At 42.4% G+C, this 26,676-nt stretch overlaps 2 protein-coding genes across 2 annotated transcripts in view; both read right to left on the bottom strand.

The window, feature by feature from the left end:
- GRIN3A (glutamate ionotropic receptor NMDA type subunit 3A) overlaps window positions 1-26,676 on the bottom strand; it is a 171,933-nt gene that overhangs the window by 15,042 nt on the left and 130,215 nt on the right. The gene's annotated exons all lie outside the window — the stretch shown is intronic.
- On the bottom strand, window positions 12,317-13,408 carry PPP3R2 (protein phosphatase 3 regulatory subunit B, beta). Its single transcript, XM_058694728.1, has 2 exons — window positions 12,759-13,408; window positions 12,317-12,727 (listed from the first exon to the last, which is right to left on the bottom strand). The coding sequence occupies exon 1, from the start codon at window positions 13,315-13,317 to the stop codon at window positions 12,805-12,807; it is 513 nt and encodes a 170-aa protein (XP_058550711.1). The 5' UTR covers window positions 13,318-13,408; the 3' UTR covers window positions 12,317-12,727; window positions 12,759-12,804.

Here is a 26,676-nt window from a genome sequence, read left to right as displayed (position 1 = left end):
ACTGAGCTACCTCTTTAATCAATAAGTAACCACTCAAAAATTTGCCTTGCTTGCTTATTTTATTTTACTAGATATTATTTGTATTTGTTATGTTTTTTTAACATTTTATTTTAGTATTTACGTTAGTATAAATTCATTGCATTGTGGAGGGAAAACATACTCCACATACTGCACCTGTGAATATCCACTAATTATGCTTTCAAGAAGCGGTATTTTAAATGCTTTATATTATGCAGAAATCGGTGATGAATTGTCATTTATAACAATCCATGCATCATGTCTAAGCTATTAAACATTTATACGTGTCTAAGACCGCTTTAGACAATTTAAAGAAATTGACTGGGGTTTTGGGTGAGGTGGGAATGCTTTGTGTCCTTTTTTGTTTTTGTTTTTCATTTTTCATTTAAAACAATGGAAAGGACTCCCACCATCTGGAAATTCACTAGCCAACATACTTCTAGGAATGGACTAGAATCAGATAAAGGGAGATGCCTGTACTGTCAAATGTCCTGAGTGGTCTCTGCCCACACCATCAGTGCTCCCAGTGATACACAGAGGCCAAGACCACCAATTTCGTTGCTGCCTAAACTGTGCTTTGCATCTTGCTCAGATGTGGACATTTGAAACATCTGACAGCTGGTTAGATAACTGACTAGTTCTGAAACCTCCAGCAGGAAATGCACTGAAAGTATTTCATGCACCATTTGCCTTAGATGTGACTAAGTCCCGAGCCCCCAGTGCACATCTCTCAACACACGACAACTACCACTTTCTGTATCCTCTAAGGAGTTGTCTATACTTGTTTTCAAGTCCTCTGTCCTCATTCTCTTTTGGATTCACTCCAATCAGGCTTTTTGTCCCAACCTATAACCTCAATGACTCCTGTGGAAGCCATCAATAACCTCCACATTGCCAAAGCCAGATCAGTTTTCACCTTATTCATGTATCAGGTTGGACACCATTGATTATTTCATCCTCTTTGACATATTTTCTTCACTGTTTCAAGGATACCTTTGTTCTACTTCAGTCTTGTTTACTGGTCCCTCCCCACCTTTCTGATCATAAACGTTGGCATGCCTTTGATTCTTTGGCTACGTTCACTTTCCTATCCAGACTCTTGGCTTTAAATACTACCTATATGTCAATGACTTGTACATTTACATCTTCCCCAACTCTCTATTCAGTCTCTCTACTTGGATATCTAATGGACATCTCAAACTTAACACGTTGAAATAAGCTAACTCCCCCCCCCCCCCCCCACACACACACACTGGAAACTGCTTCTCATAGTCTTTCTCATCAAAGAATCTCCATCCTTGAAATTGCTCAGGCCAAAATCCTTAGAGTCATCTTTGACTCCTCTCTTTCTTTAGCCTTCCATACCTAGTGTGGCTGAAAATATGGTGGACCCTACCTTCAAAGTTTACCCAGAGTCTGATGGCTTTCCACCACCTCCACCAGCCACTCTGGTCTATGCCACCATCATCTCTTACCTAGCCTAATGAAATAGGCTTCTATTTGATTCCCTGACCCCCTCAATCTGTCTTCTGCACAGGATTCAGCTTAACCTCCTCAAAATACCATGTCATTCAATGACTGGTGACAGTATTCCATCTCATATAGAGTAAACATCAGAGTCCTTACAATGGCCTACACGACCTTCCATGATTTAGGCCCACACTTCCTGACTTCATATCCTTCTCTCACTTGTTCATTCTGCTTAGCTACTTGGGCTTCCTCATGCTTCTTTAAGTCTACGGAGCAGGTGAGGGTCTTCGTTTTCTGTTCTCTCTGCCTATAACTCTTTAGCCAGCAATCAATACTGTTCCTTCCCCACATTTTCTGCAAGTCTCTGCTCAAATGTCATTTATCAGTAAAGTCTACCCTAACCGTGTGGTTAAAAAGGCAAATCTTGGGGCCTCTGGGTGGCTCCGCGGGTTAAGCATCTGACTTCGGCTCAGGTAATGATCTCGAGGTTCGTGAGTTGGAGCCTTGCGTCGGGCTCTCTGCTGACAGCTCCAAGCCTTGAGCCTGCTGCGGATTCTGTGTCTCTCTCTCCCTCTCTGCCCCTCTCCTGCTCACATTCTGTCTCTCAAAAATGAATAAACATTAAAAAATTTTATTTTTTTAAAAAGACAAACCCTGCCCTTCTCCCCTTTCTTTCCTGGATACAACCTATCCCCCTTGCTGTTCTTTTTCCCTACTGAGATAATATGTATTAGTTTTTTTTTTTTTTTTTTTTTTAATTTTTTTTTTTCAACGTTTTTTATTTATTTTTGGGACAGAGAGAGACAGAGCATGAACGGGGAAGGGGCAGAGAGAGAGGGAGACACACAGAATTGGAAACAGGCTCCAGGCTCCGAGCCATCAGCCCAGAGCCTGACGCGGGGCTCAAACTCACAGACCGTGAGATCGTGACCTGGCTGAAGTCGGACGCCCAACCGACTGCGCCACCCAGGCGCCTCTAATATGTATTAGTTTATTGCCTATTTCACTCCTCAGGTAGAATGTAAGCTCTAAGAGGCCAGGGATTTTGCCCATTTTTTTCTGAGCATACACTAATTGCCTAGAGCAGTGCCTAGCATTTGCTAGGTGTTCAATTAATATTTTTTGAATGAATGGATGAAAGTGTATGAAAGCTGGAATCTTTTTTTTTTTTTTTTTTTTTGATAATGTCAATGTACACAAAATTTTACCCCAAACACTTTCGTATATCTCAGGAGATTTTTAGAATAATTCTGTGAAGGGAAAGATAGAGATGGATATTCTCAATTGATAGATAAGAAAACAGGCCCGGAGACCTTGGAAAACTTGCCTTCCTGACTTCTAATGCCAGTGTTCATCATTCATCACTCTGGGGACCTCACTGGGGGGAAATATATTTACAATTAAAAAAGTAAAAAATTGGAGACAGAATGTAATAATTTTAGCTGGCTTGTGTATATTGTACTGATTTTATTCCCTTAATGTAGTTTTGGTGGGTCTACCAATCACAGATTCCCTGTTCTTTGGCACCCTAATGCCAAGCATGTGACCCAAGGTAAGACCAATTTGCATTTGAAGCAGAGACTTTTGGCATCGAAAGTGGGTGAGGCTGAGTCATTTCCAATGTCAGTGCCTCAAAGGCATAGGCCCCTATTTCCTGCCACTAATATCCCTTGAATCCCATGGCTCCAGAGGCATCATCAGTTACTCTCTTTCTTACTCCAAAACATCGAGTTCCCCACTATTCTTTTGATAATCTCTTCTTTTCCCCTTGCTTACGTTAATCTGTTGCTTGCAACCAAAGAATCTGAGCTGACAGACTGCTTAAAGGATTAAGCTCCTCTAGCTCTGAGGTACAAATACAACCTCTCTTGATATAGACTTTATTTCTCATGCAGAACCCTGAAATGAATGGGTGAGCCTGTTCTAGGCAGATTTCTCTGACAGGGTGAGGCTTTGCTTTTCTCTGCCTCCAAAAGCTCAGTGTGTAGTAGGTGCTCAATAAATAGCTTATTAAATACAGTATATATCTGAAAAGAAACTTAGTTATTACTCTCATGATTTCCAACACCTTGTAAATATGCTTCTCTCAGAGCAAAATAACTGCAAGAACCAGGGGAGATCATTTCATATTTCAGTGATTTAGTGCTTTAAACTTTGCATGGTCTCCTCTTTGAGTCTGCAAAATCCAATCCTGGTGTTCACAATAATTTTCGTTGTTCTTAAAAAAATTTTTTTTAACTTATTTTTTGAGAGAGAGACAGAGAGAGCAGGCAGGGGAGGGAGAGCGAGAATCCCAAGCAGGCTCCACACTGTCAGCACAGAGCTAGCCTAGATGTGGGGCTTGAATTCGCAAACCATGAGATCATGACCTAAGCTGCAACCAAGAGTCGGACGCTTAACAGACTGAGCCACTCAAGTGCCCCTTTCGATTTTCTTTCATAAGAACAGCCCCTACTCCTGTTCTTATTAAAGAAAAACAAAAGGGGTGCCTGGGTGGCTCAGTCGGTTAAATGTCTGACTTAAGCTCAGGTTATGATCTCACGGCTCGTGGATTTGAGCCCCGTGTCAGGCTCTGTGCTGACAGTGGAGCCTGCTTCAGATTCTGTGTTTCCCTCTCTCTCTGCCCCTCCCCACTCACACTCTCTCTCAAAAATAAACATTAAAAAAAAAAAAAAAAAGAACAGGAGTAGGTGGGGGGAATAATGGTTTTAGTGAGAGGTAAAGAAAAGAAAGGCTGTGGAGCTTCTGAAATATGGATGACTCCTAGATACTTGGAAGCAAGATGAGTAGGAAGCAAATGCTGTTTCTGATTTAGAAAACCTGATTTATATATATATTTTTGCCACCCACTCTTTTGACCAGAAGAACAGCAGCTCAATAAATTTGGCAGATTCGTTGTTGCGTCTATACATACTACCCTCTGAGGGTAGTCTGAGCTGTCAGCACAAAGCCTGACACGGGGCTCAAACCCACAGACCGCAAGATCATGACCTGAGCCCAACTGGGCTGCTTAACTGACTGAGCCACCCAGTAGCCCCTACCTCTACCTCTGTCTTCTTTAACCTGGAATCTGCTTAATGGCTCTGTCACCATGGCACTGCCCATGCTGCTGAAGAAATTCTCTCCCTGTTGCTTACATTTCCCAAGCCCCTGTTCTTTCTAGGCTTTGACAACCATTTTTTAGCCTTGGACCTGGTGCTCAATTTGCCACATTAGCTCCATTGTGCAGTCTTTTGAAAATCTAAATTTATTATTAAAACAACTCAGAAAAATATTTCTAAAACTTAGAGATGATTAACCATAATCCTTTTCCTATACAAATACTTTCTTGTTTAAAAAAATATTTTAGGGGCACCTGGGTGGCCCAGTTGGTTGAGTGTCTGACTTCCAGTCAGGTCATGATCTCTCAGTTAGTGAGTTCAAGCCCCACATCAGGCTCACTGCTATCAGCCTGTCAGTGAAGTGCGCTGCTTTGGACCCTCTGTCCCCCTCTCTCTATCCCTCCGCCTCTTGCACTATCCCAAAAATAAATACAAATTTTTTTTTTTTTTTTCAGTAATCTCTACACCCAACATGGGGCTTGTGAGAAATAAGCCACTGACCCAATCAAAGGAGGGACACGGATACTAGGAGCACAGTGAAGTGAGGCTTTAATCAACGTTCTTGCAAGAGTGTGTCTGATGGGCAGGCACACTTGGGGCAGTTACAGCAGACAATCTATCTCCTAGCTTGCAAGTCCCTCCCCTGGCTCCTCATTGGCTGAGTACTACAGAGGTTACAGCCTTATGCAGACATCACCTATGTCCTATGCCTACTAAGGCAAAAAGTAGTCTGATTGGAACAAATGTACATTCCCTGAGGTGATGCAGAGACTTTTGGTCCCTCTCCCCTTTGTTCTTTGGTTCATGCTTATTGCAAAGGCCATGAAAATAAGCCTAGTGAAGCAGAGAGGGGAAGAAGAACCAGGAAGTGAAGGGCTCAAGGGTCTGGGACTCCATTATGGGGGAGGGAGAGCTTCATATATATATATTTCCAATAGGTTGTAAACCTACTGTTAATTAGACAGCACAGCTTTTGTTTGCTTTTTCTGAAAATGAATCATCTCCCTTCCTTCTCACAGGGCTCAAACTCACAAACCCAAGGTCAAGAGTCTCATGCTCTACCAACTGAGCCAGCCAGACGACCCTACAAATACTTTCTTTCAATTCTTCATTTTCTCTTCTGAACTGCATATGAACCATACACATATGTATTTTCCAGAGTTATGTAACCATAACATATAACAATCATCCTTTTTAAAAAACAATACAATTTTTAAAAAATGTGAGTTTAGTCGTTTTATTAATTTTAATGACTCTATATTATCACCTATTATTTATCATAATTGACTTAACTAATCTCAAACTGTCAAGTGTTTGATTTTCTTTAATATTATTCATTATACATACACGATAAATACTGCTGCAACAAAAAATAATTTGTGTATAGCATTTAAAAATTGTTTTTGCTTCTCTGACGTACATATTGCAATAGGTGATGTTAACAGGTTAGAGAGTATAACCATTCTGATGCCTTGTAGTGTGTGAAACAGCCCTCACAAAATGTGAAGAAAATCATTCCCAGGGCTGCCACAATGCACAGATTGCTCACATTCTTGCCAAGCCTGTTTCTTTCTTTTTTTTTTTTTTAAGTTTATTTATTTTTGAGAGTGAGAGAGAGAGACAGAGTGTGAGTGGGGGAGGGGCAGAAAAAGGGAGACAGAATCCGAAGCAGGCTCCAGGCTCTGAGCTGTCAGCATAGAGCCTGATGTGGGGCTCGAGCCCACAGACTGCGAGATCAAGAGCTGAGCCGAAATTAGATGCTCAACCGACTGAGCCACCCAGGCACCCCAAGCCTGTTTCATAATTAATCATTTTTTCCTGTTTTAAATGTTCTGATTTGTATTTATTTAGTGAGGCTATTTTTTGATGTTTGTTTTTCCTATCTCCTTTTGTATGAATACTATATTTGTATCCTTTGCCAATTATAGATTTCAGACAAGGTGAGGCTTTTTACTGGAAAAAGCTATTAACCTCTTTCCAAACATGTTATTTATGTTTCTCTAATTTTTAAGTTTTACTGTTAGCTTTGTTTTGTTAGATTTTATTATACAGAAGTTTGAAATTTTATATGGTACATTTATTTTGACTATTATAAATTCTTCTATTGTTTCTGTTGTTACAAGAGTATCAGTTGGGATAAATGTTTTATGAGCAGTTGCTTTATTTCTGAAAAATAACGGGCACTTTAATCCATCCTGAGCTTTTGTACTAAAGAGTGGAACACGTTATTTTCTCTTTCTTGAGACTTTCCATTTCAGCTCCTTGCTTCAGAGGTGCCTTAGTCAATGAAAGCTCACACTCATCTTGGGGTGGCATGCATTCCTTTATGATATGGGCTTTGATTTAAAATTTTCAGATTTTAAAAATATTGGAAAATAAAAAAATTGTGAGGATGGGGACGCATGGGTGGCTCAGTCAGTTAAGTGTCCAAGTCTTGATTTTGGCTCAGGTCATGATCTCATGGCTCGTGAGATCGAGCCCCACGTCAGCCTCTGCGCTAACAATGTGGAGACTGTTTGGGATTCTCTCTTTCCCTCTTTCTCTGCCTCCCTCCTGCTCGCATGCCTGTGAGCTCTCTCTCTCTTTCTCTCTCAAAATAAATAAGCAAACATTAAAAATTTGTGAGGACAAACATCATGTAAAGCAAACAACAAAAAAATTCACTGGTGGGTCAGAGTAAGCCTCTGAACTGTCAGGTTGTATGCAGCTTTCTGGCTGCTGGTGTCCCTTCAGTGTTCTGTTTTTTCATTGTGAATCAGCTAATGCCTTTAAAGCTGACACATGATTTGCTGCTCTTCACACAGTCATCAGCCTTTGGGATAGCTACAGTAGCAAATATGAAAGGAGAGGGGTCCAGTTCTGATTCTCAGTCTAGTGGCCTGACTTTTATGATGTCACCTTGTCCTTAAAAACACCCAAACCTCTTCCTTTTTGAGGCATGCAAAATAGACAAAACACAGTAGCTGTACCAATGGCCTCCTACATGCTAACAGAGAGAATCAATAGCATAGAGAAGTGAAGAATAGAATTTGTAACTAAACAACACAAAAATTTCCTGAGCATTTTCCCTGAGAATGTGTCTAAAGCATGATAGACTTAAGAGGATAAACCAACAGTGCTAAGGCTGTATTTTCTCCTGTGTTTTAAAAAAAGAGGTGTTTAGTGGTTTGGGATTACAACATATGGTAGAGAGCAGAGACAATTCATTAATATAGGATTCCTAACAACATATTGTTACTGACCTGTACAGCTGCGGAGTATATTGGTTGCTGTTATCAGTTTAATCTAAATACTGTCACTTATTTTTCAAAATGAGATGAAGGTAGAAGATAACTTAAGACTGTCTTGCTTAAATGACATGTCAGATAAAGGGCTAGTATCCAAAATCTAGAAAGAACTTATCAAACTCAACACCCAAAAAATGAATAATCCAGTGAAGAAATGGGCAAAAGACATGAATAGACACTTCTCCAAAGAAGACATCTAGATGGCTGACACATGAAAAAATGCTCCACATCACTCATCATCAGGGAAATACAAATCAAAACCACAATGAGATACCACCTCACAGCTGTCAGAATGGCAAACATTAACAACTCAGGCAACAACAGATGTTGGTGAGGATGGGGAGAAAGAGGATCTCTTTTGCACTGCTGGTGGGAATGCAAACTGGTGCAGCCACTCTGGAAAACAGTATGGAGGTTCCTCAAAAGATTAAAAATAGAACTACCCTATGACCCAGTGATTGCACTACTAGGTATATATCCAAGGGATACAGGTGTGCTGTTTTGAAGGGGCACATGCACCCCAATGTTTATAGCAGCGCTACTGACAATAGCCAGAGTATGGAAAGAGCCCATATGTCCATCGGCAGATGAATGGATAAAGAAGATGTGGTATATGTGTATACACACACACACACACACACACACACACACACAATGGAGTATTACTTGACAATCAAAAAGAATGAAATCTTGCCATTTGCAACTATATAGATGGAACTGGAGGGTATTATGCTAAGCGAAATTAGTCAGAGAAAGACGAATATCATATGACTTCACTCATATGAGGACTTTAAGAGACAAAACAGATGAACATAAGGGAAGGGAAACAAAAATAATATAAAAACAGGGGGATAAAACCTAAAAGACTCCTAAATATAGAGAACAAACAGGGTTGCTGGAGGGGTTGTGGGAGGGGGGATGGGCTAAATGGGTAGGGGCATTAAGGAATCTACTCCTGAAATCATTGTTGCACCATATGCTAACTTGGATGTAAATTAAACAATAAATTAAAACACTTTTTTAATCTTTTCTTAAAAAAAAAAAAAAAAAGGACTGCCTTGCCTAACTCTCCCCACCCACCACCCGCAATGTGCAGAATGAAAGTGGAGGGGGCGGCTTGCTTCTTGACAGTTCATACTTTTGGTGAAAACTGAGGCTTGATTACATTAATAAGACTATCAGAGGGGCGCCTGGGTGGCTCAGTCGGTTAAGTGTCCGACTTCGGCTCAGGTCATGACCTTGTTGTTCGTGGGTTCGAGCCCTGCATCGGGCTCTGTGTTGACAGCTCAGAGCCTGGAGCCTGCTTCAGATTCTGTTTCTCCCTCTCTATGTCCCTCCCCCACTTGCTCTCTGTCTGTCTCTCAAAGATAAATAAATGTTAAAAAAAATCAAAAACAAAAAAAGACTATCAGAAATAATCTGAAGTGGGTAAATATAAGAACTATGAAAAATAGGTGGCAATGCGGTGAGGTGGAAAAGCTCAGTGTTTGGGGTCAGAAAGCCTGGTTTAGGTTCTTGCTTTGCTGTTCACCAGCTGGGAGACCTTGGAGAAGATTCTAGATCTCTCTACAGCATCATCTGTCAAACTGAATGATGGCACCTACTTCACAGTGTTGTTATGACTAAATGATATAATAAATGTAACAATACCTGGGACAGGGGTTCAATAAGTGTTAACTACCATTATCACTCCAAGAAGTTGTACAGAACTAGATTTGTTGGCAACCGACAATTAACAGAAAAATCAGAGTATTCTAACTTGGAAATGAATGTGATCTTTCTTCCCAAATATCCATACAACCAAACACCTATACAGTCAGATCTTTCCAATTGCTGAAGCTAGGAACAGGCTCTTAGTTCAAGGTCATTGCCATAAAGCCCTGACTGACTGAGCAATTAGCTTGTTAATTCTAGCCAGTCCAAAAGCTGAAATATTTTTCCTCTTCTTGTTAAATTTAAACATGTAATCCAACATGTTTCAAACCCTTGGTCATAATTTAAAATTTCTGTATTTTAATGTGCACATTGCAGAGTTCATAAATAATGTCTCCGAGAGGCCTTCTTGGCTAACACCACCATGCTCGCTTTCCTCATGCAAAGTTTCCTCCACAAAAATCAAGTAGGTTGGGCTTGAATGAGAGTCTTTTATTTTTTAAAAAACATTTTAATAGACTATTTGAAGAACAGGCTTACAGAAACGTGTAGAAAGTATAAAACGTTTGCATATATGCATATATCCCTTCTTGCCTACACAGCTTCAGTTAGTAAGTTCTTCAAGGGGTGCATTTCTTTCAAGTGATGGACCAACCTGATAGGTTTATTGTTAACTAAATTGCATCATTTACATTAGGCCCACTCTTTGTGTCGTGCCTTTTATGGACTTTTCCAAAATGGGCAATGTCATATATTCATCATTAGAGTATCATACAGAACAGTTTTGCACTCCTAAATATGCCCTGTGCTCCACCCGTCCATCTTCCTCTCCTTCGGGGCTTCTGGCAACCTCTGACCTGATGTTTTTATCAGAATGAGGGTCTTTCATTTTAACTTTCTCCAGTCAAGAAGTCTTTGTTCCTTCTGCAAATGAGAGGGTGGGAAGGACTATGACATTGCTTCCTTTCTGGATTAGGATTACACAAATGTTCAGTTAATTTTAGACTGGTGTGGCTGAGTACTAAGTAAGGGTTCAAAAAGAACCAATAGGCCTCCTGTTTCATATATATATATATATATATATATATATATATATATATATATACACACACACATATATATATGTATGTATATACATACACACACACACACACATATATATATATATATATATATATATATATATATATGAATGGAAGGGAATTAGAATGAACCCATTGTGTTCTAGGCACTTTACATGTTTTATTTATTTTTATTTATTTTTTTAGTACGCTCTACACCTACTCACAATGCCTAGATCAAGAATCGTATGGTCTACTGACCGAGACAACCATGTTTTATCTTTTCGAATCCTCTAAATAACCATAGGAGGGATCCTTGTTTTAATTAGGAGAAATGACACTGAGAGGTTAAGTAACTTGCTCATGCTCACACAGCTAATAAGTGACTGTCATAAAAACCCAGTTGTAAATGAATCCAAACCCACTTGTGTCTGAACCTTTGAATGATGTTATCCTGCAACAGGGGTATGACTCATAACACTACAGGGTTGGTACCATTTACTAATCATTAATACATTAGGACCGTACAGGAATTAAGGGGACAAAGAGTCCTATCTTTTGTGGTTCCAAGATAATCTACTAAATAAAAAGTAGGAGAGCCTTTGGCAGATGGGTGCCCTGACAGTAAAATTGTGGACTTATTTTTCTTTTGTTTTTTCAAGACGAGCTACTGTCTTCTTCAAAACATAGGAATAATATCTTTCAAATGGATCTTCCTCATCCTGAGCAACATCACCTGAGTTTTGTCCAGTGTAGGGAGAGTATGTCTCATTGTTCTGGTGTTTTGAGACCAGGGGGAGTGTCCACTCTGAGGAAGAGGATTGGTGGGAAGTGGCAGATGCTGGGACCAAGGACAGCTTGTTTTCTGAGAACTGACAGTAAGTGGGGCCTTGGAGAGCTGGTAACATCTGGGATACAGGCAGTGGTAGATTTACTGGTACGATGGTTCTCCAAACAGAACAAAACAAAAACCTTTTGCTCTTTCTGTGGTATACTAGTTCCACCACAACCAATTTCAAACTATCGACATGACATCACTGAACACAGGGGTAGGAAGAGATGCATACACACTGATCCAGTGTGAACAGGCTCTGGTACACCCTTTGGCTGCAGATTTATTAGGGTGTGAGGAATGAAAAGTCCTCCCTTCTCTCAGTTTCCCTGCCAGGCCCCAGGTCTTATGTTTAAAGCTAAGTTTTAGTCAGTGCAGACAGCACTCCCCCTGCCTGCTGCAGAGATATGTTTGCCCATCTCTTCATCTTTTGAGTACCAGGAGCAACACCACTTCAGCATCCCAGGGGAAGCCCGCTGCAGCTGAGATCTTCACTGACTCTGCCTTGTGGGAAGAACGACTCTGAATCTGTCCCCTTCCCTTTAATTGGGGGTTGGCGGGTGGTGGTGAGTTTTGGAGGTGAGAGCTTTCTAAGAAGGTCCCTGCCCTGTCTGTCTGGAGGCAACCTTAACCAAACTTAATATTGGGGGCAGGTAGCCCATCCTGAAAGACTGACCACCACTGAGGCTGATAGTAGGGCTGGGCATTCAGTCCAAGCTTAGTATTTCTTGCAAGAGCCCTGAGACCAGCCTCTGGGCAGGAGCTGGAACAATGAGACAGGAGGAGCCCTTCAGACATGCTCTGGGATTTCTGGATGAAGATGGGAAGGGGGCTGCAGCCTGGGAAAGGGAAGAATGGGCTTTCCCTGTCCAGAGAGAGCTGCCTAAAAGGTGCTCAGCCAAGAGAAATATATTTATTCCTGTTGCCACAATAGGAAGTTAACAATCTGTCAAAAAATACCTGGATACCACAGATAAATGAAAGCAGTTCACCTAACACCTGACTGAAATTGTGCAGTTTTCTCCCCTATGTACAAGCATGAGAAGTAGAGGCAAAGAAGTGTATATATTCTTATTTTTGAAGTTTTCAACTTCTTCTTGACTCTTTATAGTTTGGTTTCTGGATCAAAGCAAAGAAAAAGACGTTTATAAAAGCCATTTGTTTTTCTTTCCCCACCACGCTCCTCTGGGGTGTTACCCTGAATCACTGAGAGAAGAATTAATAACACTGAGCTGGTCATGAGGTTCACATTAGACAATGTGGCTTCACAAAGAGAAACACTTCCAAATAAGTCAAGAGAGACAGGTGCTGGGCTGCCTGGAGCTGATCTTGAAAGAGACAGGTTAAGTGAGAGTTGGTGGGTGATGCTCTTAAAAAAAGGCTCACACAATTACCACCAACTTCTTGTGGACCTCCAGGTTTCCAACCACTGCACTGAATTCCTCGAAGGATATTCTCCCGTCGCCATCCCTGTCCAGGATGATGATGGTTTTGTCCACAATCTGCTGTAACTGCCAGTCTTGCAGGTTGTTCCCCACCATCATCTTCAGCACCTGGAACAGCTCCCCGTTGGAAATGTAGCCGTCTTTATCCATGTCGTAGATGCTGAAGGCAAACCTCAACTTCTGCTCCTCGTCCCCCCTGACGCTGAACTGGGAGGTCCCCACGACGAACTCCTCAAAGTCCACCTCTCCATTGCCGTCGGTGTCGAAGATGTCGATCACTCGCTGCACCAACGGGTTCTGCCGCAGCTCGGGCAGGGACAAGAACTCGTCTACGCTCAGAGAGCCCGAACAGTCCAAGTCCAGCTTCTTAAACCTCTTGCTCAGCCTTTTAATTTCATCGTGGTTGAAGTGGGAGCACATCTCCGTCGGGTAACTAGCTTCATTTCCCATCGTGGATGCAGGCACCCGTTCGCAGGGGCGGTGGGCGCGGGCAGGTTCAGGCTGGACAGTTGCGCGGTGGGAGGGCTCGGCTGGCTTGGAGGGCTCGCGGGACACCCACGACCAGACGGAACAGGGAGGGAGCGGGGAGGGGACACGGAGTGGAGGGGGAGAAGCCAGGAGGATGGGTAGGAGAGAGTGGAGGGTGGAGCGGGGTGGGGATAGGTGTGGGGGTTGGGGGGGTGGTGGTGGATGGATGCCCAGCACAGCAAGGCTGAGAGGATGCCACGCCCTCCTTCCTTCCCTCCACCACTGGTGGTTTTCTCCCTAGCCCCCTTGCTAGTATTTTATCTTCTCACTTTCTCTCTTTTCCTTAGAAAGTAAATTCCAATGGGGCAGTATCCCCAGCACAGGGCCTGACATGCAGTATGTACTTAATAAACATACATATCAAATAAATGAGTGAGCAGCAGTCAAGGGCTCTTTATGCAAGCCTCGTGTAAGGTCTAAATGAGATGATACATCAAAGTCTTGGTGGTTATACATACTTCCTAAATTCTCTGGGGGAGAGGAAGCCACAATTGACATCCTTCCTACGGTGGTCACTGACCTATTTCAGGACATGGGGTTCAGGGTCTTTGTAAGAGACCACCCAGATGTCACACGTAATTTCTCACATGGATCACTTATAGGCAGTAACATATTCCTGAGGAGTACACACAATGCTGAACTCAGGGCATTTTTCAAGAAGACACAGTTCCCAAGAATACAGCCTTGGTCGTTCTATTACTTGGAATCCGTCATCTTGGCCTTCATCTTTGTTGAACTGGTGCCTGGTGGCTCTCCTGCTTTGGGAATGGCTGTAATGTGCCCAGAGAAGCCTTTTGCAGGTTTTGAGAGTGACAGTGGCCCTTACACTGTCTCTTTTCCCTTTGCTTAAACTGGATTTGTCCTTTGTTAAAGATTAATCTCACACGCTGCCCCTCCCTCCCCATATTCCTTTTTCCTTTAGGAGCACATCAGTTATTCCCAATGCATAAGAAATAAACATGATTCTAGAGCAAATTTGATTCAAAGGGACTAAGGGGAACCCCAGGCCACTAAATCAAACTGAAGGGGGCAAACATTCACTTAAAAAATGTTAGCACCTCCTTTGTGCTTTAAGTAAAGCCAAAATAACACTCTAGAGGCAAGCATGCTTTAACTGGCACAAACAAAGCCATGGGATGAATACCTCACCACAAGATCTAGACAGTTTAAGGAAAAGAAAGAAAAGGTCTGTAGACTAAAATATTTAACTTACTAAATTATTATCCCAACTGATTGAATTAACTACATCTGAAAGAAACATGATAGGGTGGAAAAAAAAAATCTAAGACAGAACAACCCAGCATCAGATCTGAAAACTGCCCACTTAGTAGCAGTAAATCCTTACACCTTGAAAAACATCAGTTTTCCCATCTGTAAAATGGGGCTAATAATACATTTTGTACAGCTGGATGAGGATTAAAGCTGATATTACCCAAAATGATAAAACATTATCGGTGTTGTTATTATTATTACTAATTTCAGTACTATTTAGCCTGCAGGTAGAGATGAGGTCTTAAAGAACAGCGGCGGCCTGGGCACTCATGTGTATGGATGTCATTTGATGAGCACCCTTGTGCACCTTTTACAGTATGCTACTCACTGCTCTCACACTTTATCAGCAGCAACTTTGGCTTCTCTGGTTCAGCACACTCCTTGAGGACTGCCTGCAGACCTCCTATCGCAGGCTAGAGGAACACAGCGACCGACCTCACTGGCCCATCAAGCACCCTTACAGAGCCCTCACCAACTTTCCCCTGGTGGGCATCACTTGGAAAGGAGTTATTCGTGTGGGAAACTTTTAGTAAGCATATTCCTCTATGTGTCTTATTAGGAAGTAGTGAGGGGTCGTGGAGAGAGCATAAGAATTCAATAGACCAAGTTCCAGTCTTTGTTCTGCCCCAATTAGCTGTGAGCCCTTAGAGGAGCCATTACTGTCCCAGCCTCTGTGTCCTAAACTGTACAACGGTGATAGTAACTGTAACTGCCTTCTCCATTGCATGTGGTTATTCTGAGAGGAAGACGATGGAGTGCATGTAGAAATGTTACATAAAAGAAGTATTGTCACAAGAGTTACCTAATGGTCAAACAGACGGTATCAGGAAGATGGTACCACTTCACTAAAATAATTCAGTGTGCACCCAAGAAGTGCCCTACCTGCCTTGCAGAGGATGTAACCTCATGCTGGATCTTAGGTTTTAGTCAATGTGTAGTTGAGTTCCCCACTGCTCCACTGTCCTCGAGCATTATTATGGGGCTCAGTGCCATGGTTTCAATTTTCTCTGGCTGTTATCCTCAGTCATTTTCACTGTTACTCTTTCTGTTTATTACTGTGGAGGGATCTTGACTGTCAGACATTCATTGCAGTAAGTAAATTAAAAGGGTTGACTGATTGTTTTGGAAGAAATCAGGAGCCTGATGGCACTTCCATTTCAGCAAGCCATTTTTTTCCCCCTCAAACATTCAGGTATAGAACTATGAGATGGTTGTGTGCAAAAATAACTGACATTGGGAAATAAAACCAACAGAAATGGAAGTGAGGAGTCCTGTGGCTCACTTAAACCTTCATCTTCCAAGTTAGTCAGGAGAATGGGTTTCTGAGCAGTATCACACAGCCATTCTGGGAGTTTCACAGGTGGTTGTTGACCTTGACCTGGAAGCCTTCACCTATCTGTGATGTTGCCAATCACCATACTGGCCCATCCTTACAGACTGTGGAACCACTCAGCCTGAGGTTAAAACCTTTTCTGAGCATCAGATTTCTCATCTGCAAAAAGCAGGAATAATATAATGGTGTCACAGTGTTATTTTAGGTTTAGGTGAGAGAACATCTACAATAATAAAGCCATCTAAATTAGCACACCAAAACACAGTAGGTGCTCAATACCTTTTGTACCCTATCTCCTTTCTTTTCCCTTTCTTCCTTCTTTATTTGCTTTCTTCAAAGCAGATGTTTGGCCCTGGCTATACGTGTTTATTTTTCACAAGGATGTGACAAACCTTTTTTCAAGTATATATCGAACACCTACTGTGTGCCAGGCCCTGTGCCAGCTAATGGGTCTTTAGTTGGTAAACAAGATACAGTCCCTTGAGAAATATACAGCTTTGCTATTGAGAAATCTACACTTTAATAAATAATGTGACTGCAAGGATGTAGCACTATCTGGTCAGTCTTTTATGTTTATCATGTGTATTCAAAAGGATCAAGGGTATTGTTTGATTTTCTTTTGTAATTCTGGCATGGTGTTTAATATGGGCAATGGTTTTCAATCACCGTTTTGCTATTTAACAACTCTGCGATCTTGGGCAGAATTACTTATTTGAATCACTGCCCATCTCTAAAACAAGGACAATGATTGCTAACTCATAGCGTCATTTTCAGGATTAAATGAGATACAGCACATAAAGAATTAGGTTCAAGGTCTAGCATATAATAGGTACAAAAATTATAGGTGCTATAATTATTGCCTGCATTAGGTTTGCCTAGAAAATTTTAATAGATTATTTACACAAATGTAAATGCAGCTATACTCATCATTTGTTTTCTCCATGAATGTTTATTGAACACCTACTATATGACAGGCATACAACAGTGATCTAAAGCAGATAATTTTCCAACTGTCTCTGTCCCCATAGAGCTTATAGTTTTGCAGGGAATATGGACATTAACCAAATTACCATGACCAGAAATGTTAAAGGGGTGCCTGCAGTGAGTGTTGCAGGTAAGAGGTAACACAGTAGGAATTTGTGGTGCCACAGGAGTTTACACAACGGGAATTTGATCTGGTCAGAAAGATAAACTAAACCTTTATTGGGGAAGTGATGGTCGAGCTGAAATGTCAAGGATTAGAAGAAATTAACTGGATGTTCTAGGCAGGGATGAGTGTTCCAGGAAGAAGGAACTACATGTACAAAGGCCCTGGGGCAGGAGGAGCATATCAAGTAGGAGACCTTAAAAAAGGCCACTGTGGCCAGAACAAGGAGGTCAAAAGAGAGCATGGTATTAGATGAAGTGAAGAAATGTCTGACTACTCCCTAGACACTGAAGAAAGTGCAACATTTATTCAATCATTCCTTACAGGGCATCATGTATCCAATCATGTTTCTTCAACATGTAGAGCACTGAGAGCATTCAGGGATGGTCCCTACTCAAAGCTTACTGACTGCTGAGTGAACTGAGGCATTACAGTTATACCTAATTATAACACAAGATGGAAAAGATGTCATCAGAGGTATAAGGGCCAAGAGCTATAAGAATTCAGAGAATTGAGAAATTGTTGGGAAATTCCTAGCATTCTTGCTGGGAACAAATGGAGGAAGACTTTTCTTTGTAAGAAGTATTGTTTGATTCTGATGAAGGCAAGGGGGAAAGGTACCCTAACCACACGAGTGGGAAAGGGAGGAGTGGAGTTAGTAGCAACCCACGCAGTGTGGCTGAAGTACTTGAATAAAATATCAAAGTGAAATGGACAGAACCAGATCAACAAGAGTTCTGAACGTTTGGCCAAGACATCTGGTTTCTATAGGATGCAGAAAGAGTAGCTGAAAGCACAGAAGAATGACTGAATCAGAATTTTGTTTTAGAAAGATTAATATGGCACTGTGAAGGGTGAGCTGAACAGGGGAGAGACCGGCAGCTGGGAGAGCAGCTAGCAACCAAGGACCACTACATGTGCTTGTCTGGAAAATGAGAGCTTGTGCTAGGCTCTTGGTTCAACAGCTCAACAGCTAGGCTGAAAGAGGTACTGGAGATGAAAGGCGAGGTGTATTTGTCTGCTCGGCTGTCACAGCAAAGTATCACAAACCGGGGGCTTAAGCAGAAGTTGATGGTCGCCCAGTTCTGGAGACTAAAGTCTGAAGTCAAGATGTCAGCAGGACTATGTTCCCTCTGAGAGCCATAGAGGACTCCTCCTTTGCTTATTCTGAGCATCTGCCATTTTAATGGCAATCTTTGGCATCCCTTGGTTTGCAGCTGCATAAATCCAATTCTGCCTCACGGTCATGGTGTTCTCGCTGTGTCTATCTCTACAGAGGAACCGTCTTCTTATAAGGACATGGGTCATGCTGGATTAAGGAGCCATGCTTCTACAGTATGACCACATCTCAATTTAACTAACCGTGTCTGCAGTGACCCTATTTCCAAACCAGGACTTGTTCTGAGGTACCAGGGGATTAGTTCTTTAGGACCTCAACATGTCTTTTTGGCGGACACAATTCAACCCATTATCACCAGGCCTGAAGTCTTACTAGATAGAAGGATGAAAGGAGGGAGCAGAGGCGAGGCTCCAGATGTGATTGTATGGGCTTCTCTGGCTGACTAGTCCTGTGCTAAGATGTTGCAGGAAGCCATCTATAATGTGTGATTAAGAGGGGCACATTTATGGGTCCCTCAGCTCCCCAACGATGCTGCCTTATCATCTAGCATGTCCTGAAATCCCACCAATTCCTACAGCTGTATGGGGATAAAGTGTCTTCAGAGGCATTGGATATGACAGAGGAAATGTGAAGGCAATTTGTCACATTGTTAGACTTGGGAACAAAAGTGAGGAACAAAAGATGGCTTTTCTGATAGTTGGCGACACTTCACATCATAGCCACTAGATGGCAATCTTCACACATTTCCAAGCTTTCTGTTTTTTTTCCAAGCCAGAATCTTTAGAGCGTGGAAGCAAATACTTATTAGCACAGGGAATAATTAGGGAGGAGTCTCATTTCATGTGATTCGCCTATAGATTTCAGTGTGTGGAAATCTTAAAAAGTGGAAGGAAGACTCTCTCACAGTAGTCTTAACCAGTTTGAGCACTATTCATACCTTTCGGTTGCATAGTAAGTAACTATTCATAAATATTCATGAGTCTATGGAACGTAACCAGGGGAAAAGCAAAAACTGTTAACGGTATTTGGTCCCAGCTATAATTTATGCCCAAGCATCTCTGGTATATAAAGGAGACCCTTATTCTAAGCACTCTGTTTACTTGGTCATTAGCAAGGGTGAAGAGGGCACTCGCTAGAATTAGTTTTTCCTTGTAGTAAAATTCAAAACTTTTGTCATATATTGTAAGCAGAGAGCAACAGAGAAACAGCCCTACCTTTGTGAAGATGTGGCGTGAGAGGAAAACAACACGGGAGAATGGTAGGTCTCCAGCCTGTCCGCCCAGCAACCGCACTTTGAAAAACCACTGACCACATTTAAAGAAAAAGAGTTCCTGCTGTTGGTTTAAACATCTGATTTCAGTGCATCTTAATGATCTGCATAAACTACCTTCAGCTTTCCCCACTCAAGTCTAGAAGCTGGTTTTGAAGAAAGGAATACTATGATATAATAGCTGGTTAATCCAGCACTTACAAGGTAGAAAATTCCAGAATCATGTCTTTCTCAAGTCCTCCAGTAAAACAGTCTTCAGTTTTATAACGTATGTAACTAATACATAAGAATCTTTATGTTGGGATTGTAAGATGCTTGTAATTATAAGATGCTTATACTTCCTGACACTGCTTTTTTGGAAATGGGTCCAAAAGGGAGGGTGCACCAACTGTAATTTCTTGCATGTGCTTGTTATTTACCACATATTTTTTCTTCTGCACACGTAGCTCTATACTTAGGGAAAGAGGAGCGAACATTTATTAAGCTAAGTATTCTTCTGAAAATAGCTCATTAAATATATTCCACTACTTATAAGTAGATTCTACTATTATCTATCCCCAGTTTGGGGGTAAGGATCTGAAGTTTTAGAAGTCGCATGGCTTGCATGGATACACAGTGATGGAGCAGGGCATCAAACCTCAGTATGTCTACTTTTGGAGCTGAAAGTCTTTTAGTTATTTCAGACTGCCTTCCATATGGAGATTTTAAAAGATGCCCCTGCTCTCCTGGGGGTAACAGGGGGGCTATGAAGCAGAACACAAGGAAAGGTGGCCATCTGTGATTTCAGAATCCCTGAGGAGGGCACCACTAAAAGGGCATAAAGTCGTGTCCATCCAGCATGATTGGGTGCAGTGTCTCTGGAGGATAGGGCCAAATTGCATTGCTTTCCCAGGCCTCAGTGCCTTGCTCATGCTCAGACTGGAAGGTTCCTCCCGTTACAAGGGTTACCTCCTCCAGGAAGCCTTCTCAGATTCCTTCTTCCTCTTCCATGAGTGATTCACAGGCTTGCCTGTGCTACCTCTCACTTATATCTCCTGCTGCTGCCGCCCCTGTGACGGTGTGGGGTAGGGGGTTTGTTCGCAGATCTGTCTCCCTGCCTCTGGCTTCTGTATTCATCTCTGCATCAGCTGCACCTCATGCAGGGCTGGCACACAGGAGTTCAGTACATGTTTGCTGGTGAATGGCTGGCTGGCTGGCTGGATGAATGAATCCGTTCTGGTAGCAGAGTAAAAGAAAGTGAGGCCTTTCGGAGACTGGCCTCCCTTTCTTCATGTGCAATCCCACTCCACATCATAAAAGGACACACGTAGAGCTTTGTGCTTCTTCAGGTTTCCAGAAAGCACTACCTGGATAGGTTCCATCTGACCTTATGCTTGGCTTAAATATTAAACTTAATTACTTAGGCTATTCCAAGGGAAGCGCTCAGCTGTCAAGGTGGCTCCCGACATACACGGGTTTTCAATTTAAAGCAATCTACAGTCATTAACTCTCCTTGCCTCACCATAACTTTCATCAGGTTGAATAGCAGTGACATTTTAAATTGAAAAAGGAAGGGGTAGGGATGAGAGGGGCAGGAGGCTGTTGAGATGTGACCTAGCTGTCAAGAGCAGAACAGACTGCATGGAAACTCACCCCTCCCCCACCCCCATACTATTTCCTTTGGGTTTTTAAAGATAAACTGGAAAGAAAATTGACCAGTATTAAAGCTTCTTCTTCTTCTTTTTAATGTTTATTTATTTATTTTGACAGAGAGAGAGAGACACACACACAGAGAAAGAGAGAGAGAGAGAATCCCAAGCAGGCTCTGCACTATCAGCACAGAGCCTGGTTGATGTGTGTGTGACTATGAGATCATGACCTGAGCTGAAATCAAGAGTTGGGACATTTGGGGTGCCTGGGTGGCTCAGTTGGTTAAGCATCTCTGACTCTTGGTTTCAGCTCAGGTCGTGATCTCACGGTTAGTGAGTTCAAGCCCCACATCGGGCTCCACGCTGACACTGTGGAGCCTGCTTGGGAATCTCTCTCTCCCCCTCTCTCTGCCTCTCGCCTTCTCACTTTCTCTGTCTCTCTTGAAATAAATAAATAAACATAAACAAAAAAAAAAAAAAAAAGAGTTGGGATGCTTAACCGACCGAGCCACCCAGGTACCCCGGCATTGAAGCTTCTTGATGTGACCAATGCGATTTTTTTGGGTTTCAGTGTTCTAGTTGACTAACCCTTTCCTCTTCCCCCACCCCCAAAATTAATAGAGGGAAGAATGTATCTATCATGAGAAAACTCTGTTTTCTCCGTGAACAGTATTAGAAAGTTTTACATGGGATGCACATTTTGGTGGTCTGGGGTAGTGGTCAGAGATAGAGAGCCCAGACTGGAGGCCAGTCAGTTCCCTGTCCTTCTTCCAGGACGCATCTCTTCAGCTAGTTAAGTCAGGATCCCTCTAAATGTATCAGCTTGAGAAGCACAGCATTCTCTAAGCTGCACAAGCTACGCAGCTCAATCTTAAGGTGAGGAAACAAGCTTAAGAGAACCTAAGTGATTTCCTTATTAGATGATGTTCAGGATTGGGAAGGCCATGGATGGAGAAATTTCAGGGATGTAGTGAAAGTCAAGTTGAGGATGAGCTCAGGACGGAATGGTGGCAAGTTTCTTATGGTGCACTTTCCTTGGTATTCAGAAACACCGAAAAGTACAATGATTTGCTTTTAGACTGCTCCAAAATTTACTTCTCCTTTTCCTTATACCATGTAATCAAGGCCTCTGAATTCCTGAGATGGAACTCCTTTCATGGCAATGTCCAACTTCCTGCTTAGTATGTATTTGTTTCCCACATATAACAACACAAGGAGACACCTGGATTCAGAGGCAGAAAACCTTATAACAATCCGGGAAGATAGGGCTTCGACCGACGTTGAGACACGTTAAGTAACTTTTCCAGACATAAAGCTGCTTCCTTGTAGTAATGGCAGAGCTAAGATGGTCTGGCTCCCAAGACCAGTGTTGTTCCAGTGGACCTGGTTGTACTCTCTCCTTTCTGACCAGGGCAAGGCATGAGCTGTCTGCCTGCAGGCTGGATCTCCGTATTCTGGTACAGAAGCTACACATTCTCAGATGGTCAGGCTGCAGGCACTTTCCCCTAGCTATTCCATCCCCATCTTTGTCTGCTACCAGGGGCTGTGCCGTACATTCTTTTGGCCTTCCAGAATACTCTCCACCTTTTCCCACTGGGCTTTGTGCCCTGAGGAGGTCCTCTGTGGACCACATTGACAGGCTCCCTTGACCTAAGGCAGTGGTGGAAAATGAGAAGGTGGGAGGAAACTAAGGTCAGGTATTTATTCTCTGGCCATCTTCCAGCCAGGTTACCATTGGTTGGCTATGTCCCTCACCAAAGGCTATAGATCCTGTTAGAAAACCCCCTTTGATCCCTTACTCCTGAGTTCTAGGAATGGCTCTCTCCATTTTTTTCCCTTGAACCTAGATGTGGTAATGACTCCTTCACTTCACCTGCTCTGGGACACTGCTATTTCTGTTGGTTTCCTTAACCCATACATTTGCAAATGTCTTCTTGAAAACTCTTCTCGGACTGATTGAGAGTGCTATCCATTCTCTGCCAAGATCACTATTTCCTCTTCCTTCTTTACTGTTTCCAGTTGGTTAAAAGGTAAAACCAATTATTTACTCAATCCATTATTTAAAAGAGACTTTTTTGGGGAGGGCACCTGGGTGGCTCAGTTGGTTGAGCATCCCACTTCGGCTCAGGTCATGATCTCACAGCAGCTTGTGGGTTGGAGGCCCGCGTCGGGCTCTGTGCTGACAGCTCAGGGCCTGGAGCCTGCTTTGGATTCTGTGTCTCCCTCTCTCTCTGCCCCTAACCCACTCACATTCTGTCTCTGTCTCTCTCAAAAATAAATACACATAAAAAAAATTTTTTTTTTAATAAAAGAGACTTTTTTTTTTTTTTTTTTTTTTTTTAATAAAAAGGTATCATTGGGCGCCTGAGTCTCAGGTAAGCATCTGACTTTGGCTCAGGTCATGATTTCATGGTTCATGAGTTTGAGCCCCACATCAGGTTCTGTGAGAATCCACTTTGGATCTTCTGTCTCCCTCTCTCTCTGCTCTTCCCCCGCTGAATCTCAAAAGAAAAATGGTATCATTATACACCTTAATAATTTCTTGGAGAATTTTGGGAGTTTGCTAAACTGTGATCTGCTGACTTCCTTTTCCTAGTTTGCAAATAACAGATTTTACAAAACGTTGCCCTGGAACTCTAAGTTCACTCAGTGACTTTACCAAAAAAATTACATTTTTTTCCTGAGTCAAAGGAAAACGGAGGAATTTAAAGTCTGCCATACGTTTTCCCCAGTGGAACTGATGGACAATAAGTTTACTGTGGGCGTAGGCACAACTGTGCTAGGAGCATCATGAAGAAACATCTGAGGTCATTTAAAGTTCCTTTGAGAATTGCCGGAGTCTGGTCGGCAGAATTGGACGTGCGATTTTCTAGGTGACTCTGGGGGACCAGATAAAGCCCTGAAGTTCAAAAAAAAAATGAGTTTATCCTCCAGAGAGACTGCAGCTAGACAGCTCTGGGGTTGTCAAGAGATGGGAGGTGAATACATCAAAGTCCTCACAGGGGATGAAATACTAATGTCCAATTAACCAGAGATAGGAAGAAAATGCAGCTTTCATATAGTGTTACTAGGTGACCATATCGCTTACTAGCCAAAGTAGGTTATTTTTTCGGAGTGAAAGGGTGTTTAATTACTCTGTGGCAACATATGTAGACTAGGACTGGATGTGGAAAATGGAGAGTCGGGCCAGAGATAAACGAAGGAATGTCCTCCTCAAGGGCACCTGTCGGGAGAGGTACCCTGCAGAACTCCTCCCCCTGGGTGGTGAAGGAGGTGGGACACGTTCATTAAACCGCTATTTTATTTACTCCACCCAAGAAGCCCCTGAAGAGATGAAGAAGCTAAGATTGAGCTGAGTTAGTGATTTGCCCCAAGCAAGCTGATGGTAGATGCAGGCTTCTAATCTGGCTTGTCCCATTTCAGGGCTGGTCCTGGTTTCTACACTAGCACAGCCCAGCAATGTACGGCATTTGAGGCAAAAGGTATGGGAAGCAAAGCACTTACGTAAATGCTTCCTCTTCTGACCTTTTCTGAAAGCTTGGGGAAAAAAAAAGCAGGTGGAAATTCATGGATTGAGCCAAGGGAAATCCAGCAGGCAGAGGGCCTTCACAGAGGAGCCCAAGCTCAGCCAATGAGATAAAGACTGGTTTCATTTAATTATATTCTGCCTTTGGGTTCGGTGAGGGAGACATTCTGAAATTCTGTCATAGGTTGTTCAAGACAAATGTGCCGGCTGGTGTACAAGGATACGCACTGCTGTTTAAAAATAATTTTTTTTAACGTTTATTTATTTTTGAGACAGAGAGAGACAGAGCATGAACAGGGGAGGGGCAGAGAGAGAGGGAGACACAGAATCTGAAACAGGCTCCAGGCTCTGAGCGGTCAGCACAGAGCCCGATGCGGGGCTTGAACTCACGGGCCGCGAGATCATGACCTGAGCCAAAGTCGGACGCTTAACCGACCAAGCCACCCAGGCGCCCCCGCACTGCTGTTTAAATGCACACAGGTGAGCATCATCATATGGCAGTTTGCTACTGCACAGACCAGGATGCACCATACTGCAGAGCACCGTTCCTGAGAAAGAACAGCTCCATGCGTGTTCAGAAGATTCCCCGAGGCTGGGGGTGGCCTGCTTACCTCTACACACACAGAATATTCTTTTTTTTGTCTTGTCTGAGGTTCCAACTAATGATACACTTCCCTTCCATTCTTCTCAGTCCTACCTCTCTCCTCCTTCCAAATTCAGCTGACCAGGAGAGAGGGCCCAGGGTGGTCTTAACTATAACTTGATCCTGATGTCAGTCTCTTATCCAACTGCTTCTAATTCACTACATCCAGAATTTCCCAAACAGTTCTCTCCTGAATTTGACCTGTTAAAAACCATGGCTGGAAAAAAAAATGTAGTGTATTTTGTATGCATGACTTGAACAGTTTATGGCTTCTAATGACTATTTGTTATTCAAAACTTATCTTCTTACTTGTCCACATGTAATTTGGTTTTGTTCAAAATTGCTGCTAAATTCATAAAAATCCTGGAACATTTATAGTGAAACCTCAAAATCCTTAACAACATAAGTGATCTTGTGGCTACCATATTTGGGCATAGTTCAGTATTTTACAAGCACTATCTACCTTAATTTTCACCATAATCCTATAAAGTAGATATTATCATCCCCAATTTGCAGAAGCTGAGGCTCAGAATGGCCAACTAACATGTCCTGTATCACATAGCCAATAGGGTTCAAATCCAGAACGGTCTCTGAAGCCCATGTTTTGAACCATTATGCTGTACTGTAAAGAATATTAATATTATCTCAGGATGATCCACTGGATCAAAGCTAGGAGGGCGCTTGCAGATGATAAAACCCAAACACCTCATTGTACAGATAAGAAGTGGTTGGGATGAGAGAGGAAGCAACTTTTCCATTTATGGAGTGGGTATGGAATAGGTGAGTGATTGCTTATTTGGCATCCATTCTCCCGTGTCCCTCTTCCTAAGGGAATGCTGCTTTTGTTAAGGTATTCTCTATGTGACCATGTATTTCAAGGGAAGCCGTCCCATCATCAGTCCTAGGGGATGAGTCATGGTTGGTCTAATTCATCATGATGATTTCATTCTCCCTGCACTGATTGTATATTAATATTTCCATCATTTGCTACTTGTGTCAGGTTTCTTTTTTTTTTATTTTTAGTTAGTTTATTTATTTATTTATTTTGAGAAAGAGAAGAGAGCAGGGGAAGGGGGGGGGGGAGAGAGAGAGAGAGAGAGAGAGAGAGAGAGAGAGAGAGAGAGAGAATCTTAAGCAGGTTCTGCAATGCCAGTACAGAGCCTGACATGGGGCTCGAACTCAGGAACTGTGAGATCGTGACCTGAGCTGAAATCAAGAGTTGGATGCTGAACTGACTGAGCCACCCAGGTGCCCCTGTGTCAGGTGTCTTTCCATAAATGATCTCCTCTTCTCAGAACAAAACAGCAAGGCAGGTGTTATCATATTCATTCATGGATGAGGA

This window comes from Neofelis nebulosa, chromosome 12 (genome assembly GCF_028018385.1).
Source record: "Neofelis nebulosa isolate mNeoNeb1 chromosome 12, mNeoNeb1.pri, whole genome shotgun sequence".
In the NCBI taxonomy this organism is placed as follows: domain Eukaryota; kingdom Metazoa; phylum Chordata; class Mammalia; order Carnivora; family Felidae; genus Neofelis; species Neofelis nebulosa.
The sequence above is the reverse complement of the archived record's forward strand: the minus strand, read 5'-3'. Positions and strand labels throughout refer to the sequence as shown.

Coding starts and splice junctions, on each gene's coding strand:
- PPP3R2 (XM_058694728.1), bottom strand. CDS start 13,317: ATGGGAAATGAAGCTAGTTACCCGACGGAGATGTGCTCCCACTTCAAC.